Source organism: Malus sylvestris, chromosome 7 (genome assembly GCF_916048215.2).
Source record: "Malus sylvestris chromosome 7, drMalSylv7.2, whole genome shotgun sequence".
Taxonomy (NCBI): Eukaryota; Viridiplantae; Streptophyta; class Magnoliopsida; order Rosales; family Rosaceae; genus Malus; species Malus sylvestris.
In genome coordinates, this window is record NC_062266.1 from 7834632 (window position 1) to 7852734 (window position 18103).

At 36.4% G+C, this 18103-nt stretch overlaps 1 protein-coding gene and 1 pseudogene across 1 annotated transcript; both read left to right on the forward strand.

Annotated features, from left to right (window-relative positions):
* The first annotated feature begins 4918 nt into the window (after positions 1-4918).
* On the forward strand, positions 4919-9680 carry LOC126628058 (disease resistance protein RPV1-like). The gene is made up of 5 exons (XM_050297645.1): positions 4919-5592; positions 5843-6944; positions 7033-7470; positions 7600-8472; positions 8772-9680. Exons 1-5 carry the CDS (start codon positions 5084-5086, stop codon positions 9495-9497), a joined length of 3648 nt encoding a protein of 1215 aa, XP_050153602.1. The 5' UTR covers positions 4919-5083; the 3' UTR covers positions 9498-9680.
* Positions 9681-10004: 324 nt separating this feature from the next.
* On the forward strand, positions 10005-15933 carry LOC126628063 (disease resistance protein RPV1-like; annotated as a pseudogene).
* Positions 15934-18103: the final 2170 nt, after the last annotated feature.

The window sequence follows — 18103 nt, forward strand, 5'->3', positions numbered from 1 at the left end:
AGTTTATCTAATAATAGTTGAGATTGCTAAGAAGATCATTTTGGATTTTGCTGGAGCATTCTTTATAAACTGTTATTATACTATTGAGTTTGATAAATGTGTTCTGATAATTAGTATTCTGTTATGAAGTTGGCTAATATCAGTGGGAATAATGTTTTGGTATTACTCTAAAATTGTTTCACATGAATGTATAGATCAGATATGCTGTGATTGTTGGATCGATTCTGTGTTGTACAGATTAGATTCTTGAATTCCATATTTTGAAATGTATTTTGGTGTGTGATTGTGAGCTTGTTGATTTTGGACTTGGTGATCATTTCTATAAATCTTAAAAGACTGGTTTTGCATGTTCATACTCAAGTGGGAGAATGTAAGTTTATGAGTATGAGTTATGGAAGGTATCAGTTCTTGTGTTTAAGATTGATATGGAAAAGTCTTGGTCAAAAGCCTTAAGTTATTTGGTTTCCTTGTGGAATAAGTTTTGTGAGATTCTGAATAATCCTTGTGGGATTAGAACTCGGTAATAGAACATGTTTGGGATTGATATGTTGTATCAATTGTGATGTTTGAATCCTAAGTCTATTCTGATAGGGAATGACAATAGGAGTGCTATAAAAGCTTATGCCACTGCTCTTGCAATATACGGTTATATAGAGTTCCAAGTCCTATTGTCTGGAAGAACCATTGAGATTTGTAAAAGAGGAGAAGGCACTAAGCTGTGAAGTCGCAATGGCTTCTTCATCTGGTTCCAATTCTGCAGGTAAGTTCTCGAGCTTTTCTCGTGTTTTTGTTCATCTATTGGTTTAGTGGAGTTGTGATTTAATTGGTTGTATCCATGTTCTTTAGATTGATGAATTGTTAGAGTTTATTCTTACAAAACTGACACACACTTAATTTGGTAAGTTGCTTAGTTGGATTTTAATTATTGGGTTTTATTCAAATAAATATGATATGACGGGTTATAGGCTAAAATAAAAAATGTGCACTTCAAACTTTCTATAGTTAAAAACGAAAATACACTTGTGATGAGTGCAAAATGAGATTTTTGTAATACCAATAATAGTTCTCTTCATAATAAACTAATAGAAACTAAGTTAGAAACATAAAATTAGCATGAATTTAAAATAAATAAATAAATCTGCCCAAAACGACGTTGTTTTGGATTTGGGTTAAAAAAAAAAAAAATCAAATGCCCAGCTCACCTAAGTGCCTGAGGCGATAGCCTAGGCGTTTAGGCTAGTCTATAGCCCACTCCCGCTGCTCAAATGCGTCTTCTTTATAGTTCCACCCTAAAAACCATCTAAACAAGTCTTAAAACTAATTTTTTAAAACACTGATTTTATCTTTATTATTTAGTAATAGGAGAAATTAGGTTCTCATCATTCATTTTACTACTCCATTGATTAAAATCTTATTTTTTTTCAATTTTTGATCAAGATCATTGGGTATTAATAACATCATTAATTATTTCAATAATAAAATATTTTTTTTATTTCTAAATATATTCATTTAATGTTAAAAATGTTACAATTAGTATATTTATATTTATGATTAAAATTTTTATCATATATTTAGTTTTAATTTGTACCCATTTTTAATTTGTAATTTTTTTTAACTTGTACCAAATTCTTTTCAGTTTTAATTTGTACCTATATATTAATTTCTTTTTGTGCCCATATTTTTTAAAGTTTTTTTGTATTTGTACCCATATATTTTTTTGTATTTGTACTTTTTATTTTGCTAAATGTACCCATGCTAATTATATGTACCCATTCATGTAAAACTTTTTAATCTTAAAATGTACTCATTCTTAAATATACCAATTTGTTATATGTAAAAAGTACCTTTTTTTTATATAAAATCTATTCAATTTTTTTCTAATCCATTTTTAAACTTATATGGGTACATTCTTTTTTCTTTGATTTTAAAATGTATCCATGTCAAGTTTAATTGAAGAAATTTACTGATGTTATTAAGCCTAAATATCTTTCTTTTTTTTTTGTGATTTTGAAGAATGTATCCATGTTTTGATACATTAAATTTTTTGGTTAATTTTGATGAATGTATCCATGTTTATATACACACACACACACAATAGTATATTTATATTTTAATATTTTTAATCCCACAAATTATGGTTTTTTTATTTAAAATCTCATTTATATAAACAACTAAAATTTCTAATTTTTAATTTAAAAAATATAGTAATGTACATAGAAATAAATTATCACATTAATTTCAAGGACCTCGATCAAAAATTAAAAACCAACAAGGTTTCAATCAAAGAATATTCATAACTAATGATCGCATCCAAAGTCTCCTTTAGTAATATCTATGTGTACGTAGACACACCATAAACTAGGGGTGGCAGTTTTTGACATAACAGTACAACAACGACATTAGCGAATTTGCATTGACCAAGAGGGTTCAACTTTTCTCCCACATGGTATATGAAGTTTGATTCCCTATATATTGGGTCACGTTTCGAATGGATTGTTCCTGCCTTCTAGTCTTTGCAAAACACTCAATCCCTCTACCAAAAGAATCCTAGGCACAATCACCTTTACGGTGGGGTTGGGTTCGGTTGGCAAACCGTGTTAAATTTATTGTGCCATTAACTAGCCACATATGCATAATGACTGAAAAATCAGTTACAGCTAGCTAACCGTCTTTTTACATTTGCCAAAAAATCGGTTCGTCCAATATTATTGGCTGGTTTAGTTGGTAAATAGCACAAGCAGTGACCTGTAATAACATTACTATTAAAAAAACCTACAAAAACATCAGTCCAAGACCACACACCGCTTGTGCAGAAGAACAAACTACAAAGAAAAAAAGTAATGCTAAAAAGAATTTGTAAACTAAATAATGTGATTATTGAAAATTAGGATAAAGTATCTAAAACCCCTCAACCTTTTAGTGTTATTCCAAATTGGTCTCAACATTTTTAAACATTCCAAACAAGTATCCAACCTATAAAAAAATGTCACATCTGTTAAGCCCCAGTTAAAAATCTGTTAAATAACTAGGCTTACTTTGCCTCCAAATTAAAAAAAAAATCATGGAAGAATAGCCTTGACCAACTAACGGTTACCACCACCCTCATCATGCCATCACCTTCGAACCCAACGCAAAACCACCAACTCCACCCTACAACTCAAGCCACCAACATCGATAAGGTCATGAAGGTTGTTGAAATGGTATGAACTACCATGACGCGGCCAACACTATGTTCATTGCCCACAAAGAAGAACCAGAAGCTTTACGAGCCGAGAATCAACGAATGAGGAAATCACATGAAACATAAATTTATTGAAATCTTATTTGAATTCTTAACCCTCTTCTTTGCTAAGAGATTGCCCTCCTGATGTATTTCATTTTGGGTCCATTTTCGATTCAATTCAATACGTGTTTGATCATTGAGTTCCATATTATGTTTGAAATTTAGATAATCTATGTTTGAAATTTATATTTTGAAGCAACTAATGGTAATATTGTCCCTGAAATACTCATTTGGTGGATTTTGAATATAATCTACGTTTAAAAAAATTAACCGGAGCTTAATGGATGTAACATTTTTAATAGGTTGAGTACTTGTTTAGAATGTTTTAAAATGTTGAGACTAATTTGGAATGACACTAAAAGATTGAGGGTCTTTAGGTACTTAATCCTAAAAATTAGAATGAAAATCAAATCATAACTTAATAAGCCAACACCAATTTGTATGGCAGGGCCGTCAGCTAGCGCGGTGGCAAGAGAAGTGTTGGTTCGTTGAAAAGAAGATAAAAACTGAGAGAGCAATGCTGCGAGAAGTAGTGCAAAAGTAGAAAAACATGCAAAAAATACAAAAAGTATCTAAATATATATACTGGTCGGTAGTGTATACCTCTCGCTAGTATACAAAACCCAACATTAAAGTCATACCATTAATAGTCGGTTTGGCATAATGCCAACCGATTGTGAAAGTATGCCAATACTCTACCATATCAATATGAATCGACCGATCAGTTCGGTCGGTACGTCGCAAAATTTTGCTACCCCTACTTTTATCACAATTAGAAGACCACTACACAATAATAAAAATATTTTTGGAAAATTAAAAACAATTCATTAGCATTAAAACTAAATATAATCAAAACAAACTCTAAAACAACAGTTTAAAAAAAAAAAAAAAACAGGGAAATTAAACAGTCAAAAAAGGATGAAGGAAAATTAGACCTGTAGGCTTGTACCGCTAAAAGGCTAGGGAAACAGTAACATGTCGGAAAAAAGTCTGTGAGACTGGAAATCGGATTTTCATTTTACTAATACACCCTCACTGTATTAGACTGTTTTCTCTTTGCATTCCTTAGAGTAAATTGTACAAATGGTCCCTCAACTTTAATCAAATTGGAGCAATGGTCATTCAACTAAAAATCCATTACCTTTGGTCCCTCAACTTATCAAAACGTGCATCTATGGTCCCTCAACTAAAAATTCATTACCATTGGTCCCTGAACTTTAATTCAAGTGGAGAAATGGTCATTTAACTTTAACCCAATTGTAGCAATGATCCTTCCAATATAACTCGTTTTGACAAATTTTTTGACATAGTTGACGAAAAGAACCATAATTATACACTTTGATGAGTTAAGGGACCCTAATTATATAAATGGTCATTCCAACATAGCTTATTTTGACAAAATTTTGACAAAATTGATGAAAAGGACTATAGCTACACATTTTGATAAGTTGAGGGACCAATGGTAATGGATTTTTAGTTGAGGGACTATTGTTCCAATTTGATTAAAATTGAGGGACCATTTGTACAATTTACTCCATTCCTTAACGTGTGTATTTTTGTGGACTTTCAAATTCCTCTTCAATGTGTATCACATCTAAGTGTGGAAATTGGAATCATAAAAGTGTTTGGTAGCTGGTGGGGCAATGGACTTTACCACCACTCTGGTCATTATAGTCCATCCATCCGCATCCTTCTTACTTTTTACTGTTGGGACATCTCCGTTGCACATAATATCTTCTCTCTTAGAAACTCTGCAAAATAATGTAGAGGTCTTCATCTCTTCATTTGCAAATAGTATCAATGGCTGGTGCTTCAAGCTCCATGCAGCTGCACGACACTTCTTCACGCTCTTACCGATGTACTTATCATGCGTTCTTGAGTTTCAGAGGGGCAGATACGCGTAAGAGCTTTACTGATCACCTCTACCGGGCTTTGGAGCTGGCAGGAATCCACACCTTTAGAGACGATGATGAAATCAAGAGAGGAGAAGATATAGCAGCAGAGTTACATAATGCTATAAATGAGTCAAAAGTATCGATAATTGTCTTCTCCAAGGACTATGCTTCATCGCGGTGGTGCTTGGACGAACTTGTTAAGATCATGGAACGTAGAAGAAGTGATGATGGACACTTTGTTTTGCCGGTTTTCTATGATGTGGATCCGTCCCATGTGAGGAAGCAGACTGCGAGTTTCGAAGAATCATTTTGTAGACATGAAGAGCGCTTCAAGGAGGAGATGGACAAGGTGGAGGGGTGGAGAAGAGCACTTAAAGATGTTGCAGATCTGGCAGGGATGGTTTTGGAAAATAGGTAATTAAGTTTTTTTCCTGAAAAACTTCAATTTGAATGTTTTAGCTTTTGATTAATTTTGACATGGATGTTTAAAAAGATTCATTTGTTTAATACCCTATATTCAATTTGCATTAGCAGGAGTTTACCATATATATTCTTTCCAACGGATGATACATCATCAAATTGATTCACTCTGATCCATCAGGAAAAATTAATAAAAAGGATCTAATTGTGCTCTCTATACTCTGATCTGATTTATAATTTATAGGTACGAGTCGCAGTTTATCCAAGATATTGTTAAAGAGATCGGAAGTAAATTGGATCCCAAAGCATTGAACGTTGCACCGTATGCTGTTGGCATAGACGATCGTGTACGAGGCATAAACATGTGGTTACAAGACGGATCAAATGATGTTGGTATAGCTGTGATATGTGGAATGGGTGGAATTGGCAAGACCACCATTGCCAGAGCTGCCTATAACCTCAATTATGCAAGATTCCAAGGTAGCAGCTTTCTTGCAGATATTAGAGCAAATTCAGAACAGCCATATGGTCTCGTTCGCTTGCAAAGGAAACTTCTTTCGGACATCCAAAAAGGGAAAGCAGATAAAATATACGACATAAATGAAGGGATAATGAAGATCAAACATGCTGTCTGTAACAAGAGAGTTCTTATTGTTCTTGACGATGTGAATGACTTGGATCAATTTAACGCAATTCTTGGAATGCGGGAATGGTTTTATCCAGGAAGTAAAATAATCGTAACAACCAGGCACGAGCATTTGTTGAAGGCACATGAAGATTATGCAATGTTCGAGGTTGAAGAATTGAATGAGGATGAATCGCTTGAGCTTTTCAGTTGGCATGCATTTGGACAAGCCCATCCTATTGAAGGTTACATGGAACTTTCAAGACCAGCAGTGCAACACTGTGAAGGGCTACCATTAGCTCTTCAAGTTTTGGGATCCTCTCTATCTGGGAAAGCAGTAGATGTATGGAAAAGTGCTTTACAGAAGTTATGCGAAATTCCTGATGACAAAGTTCACAAAGTTCTTCGAGTAAGCTATGATTCTCTACAAGATGATAATGACAAAAATGTATTCCTCTATGTAGCCGGTTTCTTCATTGGAAAGGAGAAGGATTTTGCAATTACAGTACTGGACAACCTTGATTTTTACACGAGGATTGGAATTCAAAATCTGGTGGACAGATGTCTAGTAAAAATCAATAATGAAGACAACAGGCTGGCCATGCATCACCTACTTAGAGACATGGGAAGGGGAATTATTCGTGAAGAATCACCTCAAGATCCCGGAAAGCGTAGGATAGTGTGGCATAAAGATTCCTTTAATATTTTGAGAAAAAGAACGGTAAGAAAAACATGACGTTCGCTTGTATGTGTATTAAGAGTTATGTTGCGTGTCTGGTTACTTATAGAATGTTGCGATTTGTTTGCAGGGTACGGCAACTGTTAAGGGCCTCATGCTCAACCTGCCTGTGTTGATGGAAGATGAGTCTTTGAAGCCATTATTTGGTAAAAGTAACAAAAAACGATGCAATGTTGAAGATTATGAAGGAAATTTTGCAAGACGTCGTCGGCTTGATTTCTTTTCTTGGAAATCAATTGCAAGTAACTTTTCTTCAACAAACTCAACTCCCGCATCAAATGATTTGAAGTTCAGAACTGACGCATTTACAATGATGAACAATCTTGAACTGCTCCTGCTCAATAATGTAAGCATCTGTGGAGGCTTTGAAGATTTTCCAAAATATTTGACATGGTTGTCTTGGAGAGGGTTTCCTTTAAAATCGATACCAGCCAATTTTTGTTTGGAAAATCTAGTTGTTCTTGACTTGCGGAATAGCAGCCTGCAACATGTTTGGAAGGGAACCAGGGTACTATACTACTACTCTCTCTCTCTCTCTCTCTCTCTCACACACACACACACACACACAAATTAACACACACACAAATTAATGAAATCAATTATATTCATGGAAACTAATTGCATCTCTCCTTTACAGTTTCTTGGCAGAATGAAAGTTCTTAATCTCAGTCATTCACACAGCCTTTTGACAACCCCTGACATGTCGGGACTTCCTAACCTTGAGAGATTAATTCTTAAAGATTGTATAAGTTTGGTTGAGGTTGATGAGTCTATAGGAGACTTGGAGAAACTTCTTGTTTTGAATCTAAGAGACTGCAAAAATCTCAGTAAGATTCCAAGTTTGAGTAGGTCAGGATCTCTTCAAGTTCTCATTCTTTCTGGTTGCTCAAAGCTCGGTAATGCAACGGAGCAGGTCTACTCAGGAGCTAGTGTTATGAAGAAATTCAATCTGTTATCAGCTAACTTATGGCAATCATTAACGTCGTGGGTATTACCAAGAAAAAATCTTGCATTGACCAGTTTCTCATTCAAAAGTATACCACATTCTTTAGGAAGATTAAGTCTTGCCAACTGCAATCTATCAGAGATTTCTAGTGATCTTGGTGTCCTATCGGCGTTGAAGCATTTGGATCTATCTGCAAACCCAATTCCAAACCTACCGGAAAACATGAACGGTCTTCACATGCTCCAAGAACTGCTGGTAGAGGGTTGCACAAAGCTCCAAATGCTTCCGGAGCTTCCACCAAAATTAAAGACATTGGAAGCAGGTCGGTGTACATCATTGAAAAGAATAACAAATTTACCAAACGCTTTCGAATCATTGAGTAAAAATTTTGAGGAATGTGAGAAGTTAGATGAAATTCAAAGCTTGTTCGAAATAAAACCGTTGAGAAACGTTGACATAGAAATGATCAAAGATGTGGGCCTGTTTAACTTGGAATCCACTGAAAGCACCGAGGTCGAAATGATCAACTACCTGACATATACAACCAAGAAGTGTTGCCTTCAGGTTCTCTCTCTCTCTCTGTGTCTCTCTCCGTCTCTCTCTTTCTGTCATATATTGTTGTTATGGACTATGGTTATAATTTCTATGGCTCAGAGGCTTAGTTGTTCAAATGATTATGATAGGAGAGATTATCATCCTTAGATAAATGCGTTATTTTGAATATATATGTAGATATATCGATCACGTAAGAAAAACAAAATTCGAATCTGACTCTGGGGTGTAATGATTGAGCGATTTTATCCAAGTTTGAATATCTAACTGCTAGCTTGTAGTTATTTGAAGTTGTCATCTCCGTGAAACAGGTACTGAAAGAATGCGGCATATTTAGCATTTTCATTCATGGGAGCAAAATTCCAGATTGGTTCAGCTACAGGAGCATGGGTAACTCGTTGTTGTCGATTATCGTACCTTCACATCTTAATATCAAGGTCCGAGGCTTAAATGCATGCGTTGTATACACACGACTCCCTGATCGTAAGGGTGGTGTACATGTTGCCAGTGAACACTTTCTCAAAGTGAGTAATGAGACCAAGGGTCGTATGTGGACCTATTCCCCTGTCGCAATGGGTCTTCCAAAAGAGAACGAAGACATGCTATGGCTAAGTCATTGGGTGTTTGGAAGTGATGAACTGGAGAGTGGGGACGAAATACGGGTTTCTGTGAAGTGCGGTTTGTGGATAAAAGAGTTTGGAATCGAACTTGCGTACGAGGACGAAGATAAGGGTGAGGGTGTTCGATCAAATAATGAAGAAGATACAACACTTCCTTGGAGCCAAAGTAACGTTGTTGCTGGAGACGTGACAGTGTCGGATTCAATGTACGAAATGTGGAGAGGCAAATACTTTCTTTGTAATCATAGGTTAAGAGCCCATCAAGCTCAATTCAGAAGGAGACAAGAGAACCCAGCTTTTGGTGATTTTTCATACAAGCCAGGGGACTCCTTTTATTTGAATGGTTTCTTATTCAAGCACGAGGTTGACATTGCTGAGTACCAACTGCAGTATTTTAGAAAAGCATTGACTAATTAAGCTATCCAATTTAGGTGTTGCTTATGTAATTTACATTACGTAGGCATTGATATGTAATTAGGTTTCATTCTCTATAATCTGTCTTCTAATTGTCGTGCCTTGAATCTACTACGATTGAGATGAAATAAAATGTAGAGAGAAATTTATATTAACAAGTTAATGACATCGGTCTGTTTTGGACTATATTATTTTTTTTATTGGCTTTTCGTCAACAATTAATCTTCCTTCCCAGAAGCTTATTCGATTACCAAGGCCAGTTTGCAGGCTAGCCGGATAATCTTACCTTTTTCCAGTACAACAGCATATGTTGATAAGGGATTCAAATTATATACATTCTCTGATATCAAGTTCAATGGAATTCTTGTGAGTTGGCAGCATCTTTGATATTCAACATGTCATGGAGATCATATAATGATATCAAATTGTTGACTTTCCATACAAGAATGCCTTCTACGCAGCGGCAATAACCAGGTAACTAGCTACTCTCTCTCTCTCTCTCTCTCATATTTTGTTTTAAATTGTCATTTCTGCAAAGTGCAGATATTACAGAACATACGAGTAATTTATCGTTTGCAAACTTATAGGTTAGCTATAGTAGCTCTTTACCTTCATGTTTAGCTACTAGCTTGTGCACTTTCGACACAACAAGCTTCTTTTGAGTACAAGAGTGCAAAGATGATGGTTTTAGCATATGACATGAGTGCCTAGCTCCAATAAGACATCATTGATGTAGGAACTTTATATTTGGTCCTGTTATTTGTTACATGTCGGAACTTCTACACACAACTGTTTCCCATATACACATCTGTCGAGTTTTGAAATATTGGCCGATTTCCTCATATATATAGTGTATCTTAGTATTTGGTAATACATCTGTGTAATAATTCATGGGCTCGTTTGGTACTCTTGATTGGAAGAATGGATAACCCGCTAAACTAAAGGTATGTTAAAGGGAGAAACTATAAAATTATAACCGCCTAGGAGAATAAAAGATGGATTACTCGATGAAATAAACGTATCCGTTCCAGTCGTTTTTAAAAGTGGTGGGATTAGAAGGGATGAATTTCCTTAATAGCTAATCCTATCCTAATCCCTCCAAATGAAAATTCATTCATTTTCACGTTCAATATACATTGAAATTTGAGACTTCTCCATTCCAACTCAATCATGTTTACCAAACTAGTCCTATGTCCATATATGACGGGATCTAGATATGTAATAAACTAGGGGCGGTAGGTTTTGACATGACATGAACCTAACACGAGATTGACGGGTTATCAGGTTTGAGTTAACAAACAAGGTTTTAGTTCATCAGGTATGGATTTTATATATTCCTCGAGGTACCTATCTAGCTACTTACTAGAGTTTTTTTAGCCTCTTAAAGATTGTAGGGTTTCTACTTAGTATTAAGATATGATGGTATTCTTCTTCATTTGTAAGTGAGATGTCATAAATTTGAATGTCATGAATAGTGAGTTCTACCAATTTATTCTTCACACCTTAGTCGTAAATATATTAGCGTTTGCGTTTAAGCCACACAAAAAAGGACAAATGCAGTGGACATGAGGAAACCTTAAATGTATACGGCCAACCTTGTGAAATGAACAACATGTAATTTAAATTGTAGGACTTTCAGTCTTTGGAAAACAATTGATGCCTTTGCAATTGAAAAACAACAAAATACATGTTGCCAAAAGAAAAAAGAAAGTCAAAGTCAATGATAAATTGGCTTCAGACGAGACAGCAAAGTTTGTGCTAATTTTTAAAATTTTGTTTTTATTTATTTGGTTGAAAGTTCAAACACATAGGATGACAGAAATTTCCTACCTCCTTACCTATCAATTTCTTATTTTATTCTGTTGGGACATTTCATTGTGAAATATTAGCTAGAAAACTGCAAAATGTAAGCTCTTCATCATTCATTGCTAGGTCAATGGCTGCTGCTATAACCCTTATGCGGCTGCATGATGGTTCTTCATGCTTTTACCGGTGTAGCTATCATGCATTCTTGAGTTTCAGAGGTGAAGATACCCGCAAGGGATTTTCCGATCACCTCTACCGAGCTTTGGAGCTGGCAGGAATCCACACCTTTAGAGATGATGATGAAATTGAGAGAGGAGAGAATATTGCAGCAGAGTTGCACAGAGCAATAAACGAGTCAAAAGTATCAATAATCGTCTTCTCCGAGAACTATGCAACCTCTAGGTGGTGCTTGGATGAACTCGCAAAGATCATGGAACGAAGAAGAAGTGATGATGGACATTTTGTTATGCCGGTTTTCTATGATGTGGATCCATCCCATGTCAGGAAACAGACTGGGAGCTTCGGAGAAGCATTTTGCAGACACGAAGAGCGTTTCAAGGAGGATATGGATAAGGTGGAGGAGTGGAGAAGAGCACTTAGAGATGTTGCGGATCTGGCAGGGATGGTTTTGGAAGATAGGTAATTACTTTCCGAAAGTATAAGATTTTTCTTGAATTTAAATTGACATGTTTTAAAGTCTTATAATTATGACATAATGATCAGCACACTCAATTTGTACTAGCAGGAGGTTCTCATACTGATAATATTTCATCAAATTATTGCAACAATGATCTTATTGTTCTTTTTGTACTTTGATGTGATCAATAATTCATAGGTACGAATCGCAGTTTATCCAAGATATTGTTAAAGAGATTGGAAATAAATTAGACCCCAAAGCATTGAACGTTGCCCCATATGCTGTTGGTATAGACGATCGTGTGCGAGGCATAAACATGTGGTTAGAAGACGGATCAAATGATGTTGGTGTAGCTGTGATATATGGGATGGGTGGAATTGGCAAGACCACCATTGCCAAAGCTGCTTATAACCTCAACCATGCAAGATTTGAAAGTAGCAGTTTTCTTGCAGATATTAGAGAAACTTCAGAACAACCCAATGGTTTCGTTCGCTTGCAAAGGAAACTTCTTTCGGATATCCAAAAGGGGAAAGCAAATAAAATATACAGCACAAATGAAGGAATAATCAAGATCAAACATGCTGTATGTTACAAAAGAGTTCTTATTGTTCTTGACGATGTGAACAATTTGGATCAATTTAACGCAATTCTTGGAATCAGGGAATGGTTTTATCCAGGAAGTAAAATCATCATAACAACGAGACACGAAAATTTGTTAAGGGCACATGAAGATCATGCAATGTTCAAGGTTGAGGAATTGAATGAGTATGAATCACTTGAGCTTTTCAGTTGGCATACCGTCGGACAATCCCATCCAATTGAAGGTTACATAGAACTTTCGAGATCTGTTGTAAAACATTGTGGAGGGCTTCCGTTAGCTCTTCAAGTTCTCGGGTCTTCCTTGTCTGGGAAAGAAGTAGATGTATGGCAAAGTGCATTACAAAAGTTATACGAAATTCCAAATGGCAAAGTTCAAAAAGTTCTTCAAATAAGCTATGATTCTCTACAAGATGATCATGACAAAAATTTATTCCTCCACATAGCCTGTTTCATCATTGGAAAGGAGAAGAATTTTGCAATTACAGTACTGGACAGCCTTGATTTTTACACGAGGATTGGAATTCAAAATCTGCTAGACAGATGTCTCGTAAAAATCGACAATGAAGACAACAGGTTGGGCATGCATCACTTGCTTAGAGACATGGGAAGGGGAATTATTCGGGAAGAATCACCTCAAGATCCCGGAAAACGTAGTAGAGTGTGGCATAAAGATGCCTTTAACATTTTGAGAAAAAGAACTGTAAGAAAAAAAAAAAGTTCAGTTTTAGGTACATTTGCAATTGTGTTGTGTGCCATGCTACTAATGGAATGGTCTGATTTGTTTGCAGGGTACAGAAAAGGTTTAGGGCCTCATGCTCGACCTGCCCGTGTTGATGGAAGATGAGTCTTATAAGACATTATTTGGTAAAAGTAACAGAAAACGATGCCATGTTGAGGATTATGAAGGAAATGCTTCAAGACGTCGTCGGATTGATTACTTTTCTTGGAAATCAATTGCATTGAGCTTTTCCTCAACAAATTTAGCTCAACGTTCTACATCAAATGAGATGGACTTCAAAACAGAGGCATTTACAGGGATGAATAATCTTCAGCTTCTCCTGCTCAATAATGTCCAAATCAATGGAGACTTTGAAGATTTTCCAAAAAATTTGACATGGTTGTCTTGGCGAGGATTTCCTTTAAAATCAATACCAGCCAATTTTTTCTTGGAATATCTAGTTGTTCTTGACTTGCGGAATAGCAGCCTGGAACTTGCTTGGAAGGGAACCAGGGTACAATACTCTCTCTCTCTCTCTCTCTCTCTCTCTCTCTGAGCCACACAGACACAAAAACACACGCACACACCCACACAGATTGTACACATACGGGTAATGTTAGGCAAACTAAATGATGTGTCATAAATAGGAATGAACACGTTTATCAACGTTTAAGTAATAATCCAATCCACTTCATGTCATTTAGTTTACAAAATTTTGTCTACAAATTTAGTCTCCGTGCATTACCCGTACACGTACTAATGGAAAATACTATACTCATGAACCTTAATTTGCATCTCTCTTTTATAGTTTCTTGGATGGATGAAAATTCTCAATCTCAGTCATTCGCACGGCCTTAAAACAACCCCTGACATGTCGGGACTCCCTAACCTTGAGAGACTAATTCTTAAAGATTGCATAAATTTGGTCGAGCTCGATGAGTCAGTTGGAGACTTAGAGAAACTTGTTTTATTGAATCTAAGGGACTGCAAAAATCTCATGAAGATTCCAGCAAGTGTTAGTAGGTTGGGATCTCTTCAGGACCTCATTCTTTCCGGTTGCTCAAAGCTTGGTCTCCATTCCAACACGAAAGCAACAACTGAGGAACACTCCTCATCTATTGCTACAAAGAAATTCAACCTGTTATCAGCTAAATTATGGCAATCTATCGTGTCGTGGATATTACCAAGGAAAAATCTTGAATTGACCGGTTTCTCATTTAAAAGTTTACCACATTCTTTAGGAAGCTTAAGTCTTGCCAACTGCAATTTATCAGAAATTCCTAGTGATCTTGGTTTCTTATCGGCGTTGAAGCATTTGGATCTATCTGCAAACCCAATTCTGAACCTACCACAAAACATGAAGGATCTTATTATGCTCCAAACTCTGCTGCTAGAAGGTTGCACAAAGCTTCAAACACTTCCAGAGCTCCCCTTAAGTTTAACAAGATTGGAAGCGAATCATTGTACATCATTGAAAAGAATAACAAATTTACCAAACATTTTCAGGTCATTGTGTAAAAGTTTTTGGTATTGTAAGAAATTAGTTGAAGCTCAAGGATTGTTCGAGATAAAACTGTTGAGCAGTGTTGACATAGATCTGATAAGAAACATGGGCTTGTTCAACTTGGAATCCACCGAAAGATCTGAGGCCGAAATGATCAACTACTTGACAAATACAACCAAGAAGTGTCCCCTCCAGGTTCATTTTCCCTTTCTATACATTATTTATAGTATATTCGTACATATATTGATTTAAAAAAAAAATCAAAATTCAATATGACACTGGAGTTTAACGATTGAACAGCTTAAAAATCAACTGCTAGCTTGTAATTGTTTGAATAAATTCTCTCTATGAAACAGGGATTAAAGGAATGCGGCATATTTAGCATTCACATTTGTGGGAGCGAGATTCCAAATTGGTTCAGCTACAGGAGCATGGGTAATTCCGTGTTGTCAGTCATTATACCTTCAGGTGTTAATCTCAAGATCCGAGGCCTAAACGCATGTGTTTTATACGCACGACAACCGGATCATAGGGGTGGTGTACAGGTTGCCAGTGAACAGTTTCTTAAAGTGAGTAATGAGACCAAGGATCGTATGTGGACCTATTCCCCCGTCACAATGGGCATTCCCAAAGAGAACGAAGACATGTTGTGGCTAAGCCGTTGGACTTTCAGAGACAATGAACTGGAGGGTGGGGAAGAAATCCGCGTTTCAGTGAAGTGTGGTTTGTGGACAAAGGAGTTTGGAATCGAACTTGTGTATGAGGACGAGAATAAGGGTAAGGATGTTGCATCAAATAGTGAAGATATACTTCCTTGGAGCCAAAGTAATGTAGTTGCTGGAGACGTGGCAGTATCAACATCAATGTATGAAATGTGGAGAGGCAAGTACATTCTTTGTAATCATAGGTATCGAACTCATCAAGCTCAATTCAGAAGGAGGCAGGAGAACCCAGCTCATGGCGATTTTTCGTATAGACTGCCTAGTTCCTTTCATTTGAATGATTTCTTATTTAAGCACGAGGTTGATATTGCTGAAAGCAGGATAATAAAGTATCTTAAAAGAGCAGTGACAATGTAAAACCTATATATGTAATACAATCTAGGTATCGACGTTTGTGGTTCTTTTCAAGTTAAAGTTAGAGATAATACAAGAGGTTGGCTTAAACATAATAAGTTATGTATTTATTTCCCGCTTTCCTGCCTTTTTTGTTTCATTGTATTTGCATCCCCGTTTACTCCCTCCCTCTTCTCCCTCGGCAAAACATTCAAATGAAGGTCGGCGACCGTGCTGGAGTACAGCACACTGGAGGCTGCCCTTCGTCTGAGTCTGGTTTGGACTTTACAAAGCCAGCAGAAAAGAGAGATAAGAGAAGATGGGACTATGTTCTACCTACTTTGCCATTCCTCTAAAACTAATAATATGATATGTTGTCTAATGTGTACTGAGAGGAACATGTATAATAGGCAATTAGTAAAAAGAAACAAAACACTAAGAGTTAATCTCCTCCGAGAGCAAATATTACAAATCACTGTCTAGAACATCAATATTTTTTTTTTTAATACAAGGGGGATCAGCCCCCTACGTTTATTAAACTATTAAAGAAGAAAAAGGTAGCACAAAGACGGGACACAAAAAGCCAAACCCCACAAGAGAAACAATGCCAACAAAGTCATGAAAAATGATAGCTAGGAAATCCTAAAAGAATTTCCTAGAATAAGCTGCAGACGCAAGGGAAGGGACATGATCCCACCAATGATAGCCAAAATGATCAATGCCATAATTAGCTAAGGAATCATCAACCTAATTGCGCTCTAAAAAACTATGAGAAAAATGAGAACACACTTTAGCTAAGATAGCTAGACATCTAACCAACAAACCCTAAGACGACATGGCACCAAAGAACTTGAAGAAGAAAGAAAATGAACAGCCAATGACGAGTCACATTCAATCCATGTCACATTCAATCCATAAACACGACCAACCTTGAGACTAAGCTTGAGTTACCACTTCAACCACACCAGAGAGTTCAGCTTCTAAAGCAGAAGCTAAATAGTAAAAAGCTAGCAAAACAACCCAAAGTAAAGCTAGCAGAGTTTCGAAAAATACACCAAAACTCGCTAAACTAGGATAACCATGAGCAGCACCGCCAATATTAACTTTAACCTAATTGATTACGGGAGGATGTCACAAAATCTCAACAATGTGAGGAGCCCGAGGAGGATGCCCACAAACACCAAGAGGATCCCACCTCTTGATATATATAGGCTCTCAATGAACTCTCAAGCCTTGGGTTCCCCTTATCTGGCATTTAATGTGCCACTTGTGTAGACTGGCGTACTAACACCTCTTCACCTATTAACTGAGTTTTCGGTAGCAAAGTGACAAATGGTTAGTTGAATTGGCATGCCTTTTTAGAGTGATGCATGTCGAGCGACTTGCTCGACCTTGGTTATCCAACCTTACCTCTTGGAGCAGCAACCCTGACACGCTCCGATCCCAGTATCCTCCAAATCACCAGGATGGGCACGTGCTGGCCAACATTCGAGGGTGACGAAAGCCAATCTACCATGCTTCTGCTAAAAGCATGTACAAGATGCCTGCAATTTGTGTCGAAAAGAAACAAATGTAAATAAAAATATGTAACGTAAATATTAAAAATATGAGAATGCATGAACATATTCAGAGCATACAACTAATTAAGATTATAAGCGGAAGGAATATTATACAAAAGTGGGATTATAAAGAAAGGGGTCCAACACTGAGAGGAGGACTCGAAGCTACTGATACGGATATGCCTCAACACCAGGATCGAGGCGTGTCAAACTCGACCACCTTTAAGGCCTATCCTAGGCCCCTGTTGTGAAATCTCGTTCCCGGATTTCACTATTTAAAATTACATATCTCATATGTAGTATTCATATTCATAGTTTTGACATGTTTATATTTACAGCGTATAAAATTTTATTGGATAAGTAAAAGGATGAAATTGCCCCTATTGTGTTAAACGAGATTCTTTGTGGACGTACTTGATATTTTCATAATTTTTCAGATTTCTTAGCATATCTGGAGAGTACGTGTTGATATGAACACGTGGGCGTAAATTGGAGTTATAACGAATGAGTTATTAACAAACAAAGACAAGGGCAAAATGTCCTTTAATTATTAAATTTGGAAGGCTCCAGATTTGTTGGAGCATGAATGGCTGGGATCAAGGAAGAAAATATCGGTAATATCGGAAATATAGGTAGTCCGAAAACACGGAAATATCGATGGAAATATCGGGATAATATCGATATCGATAAAAATTACATGGAAACCACGGAAATTGTAAGAAAAACTTGG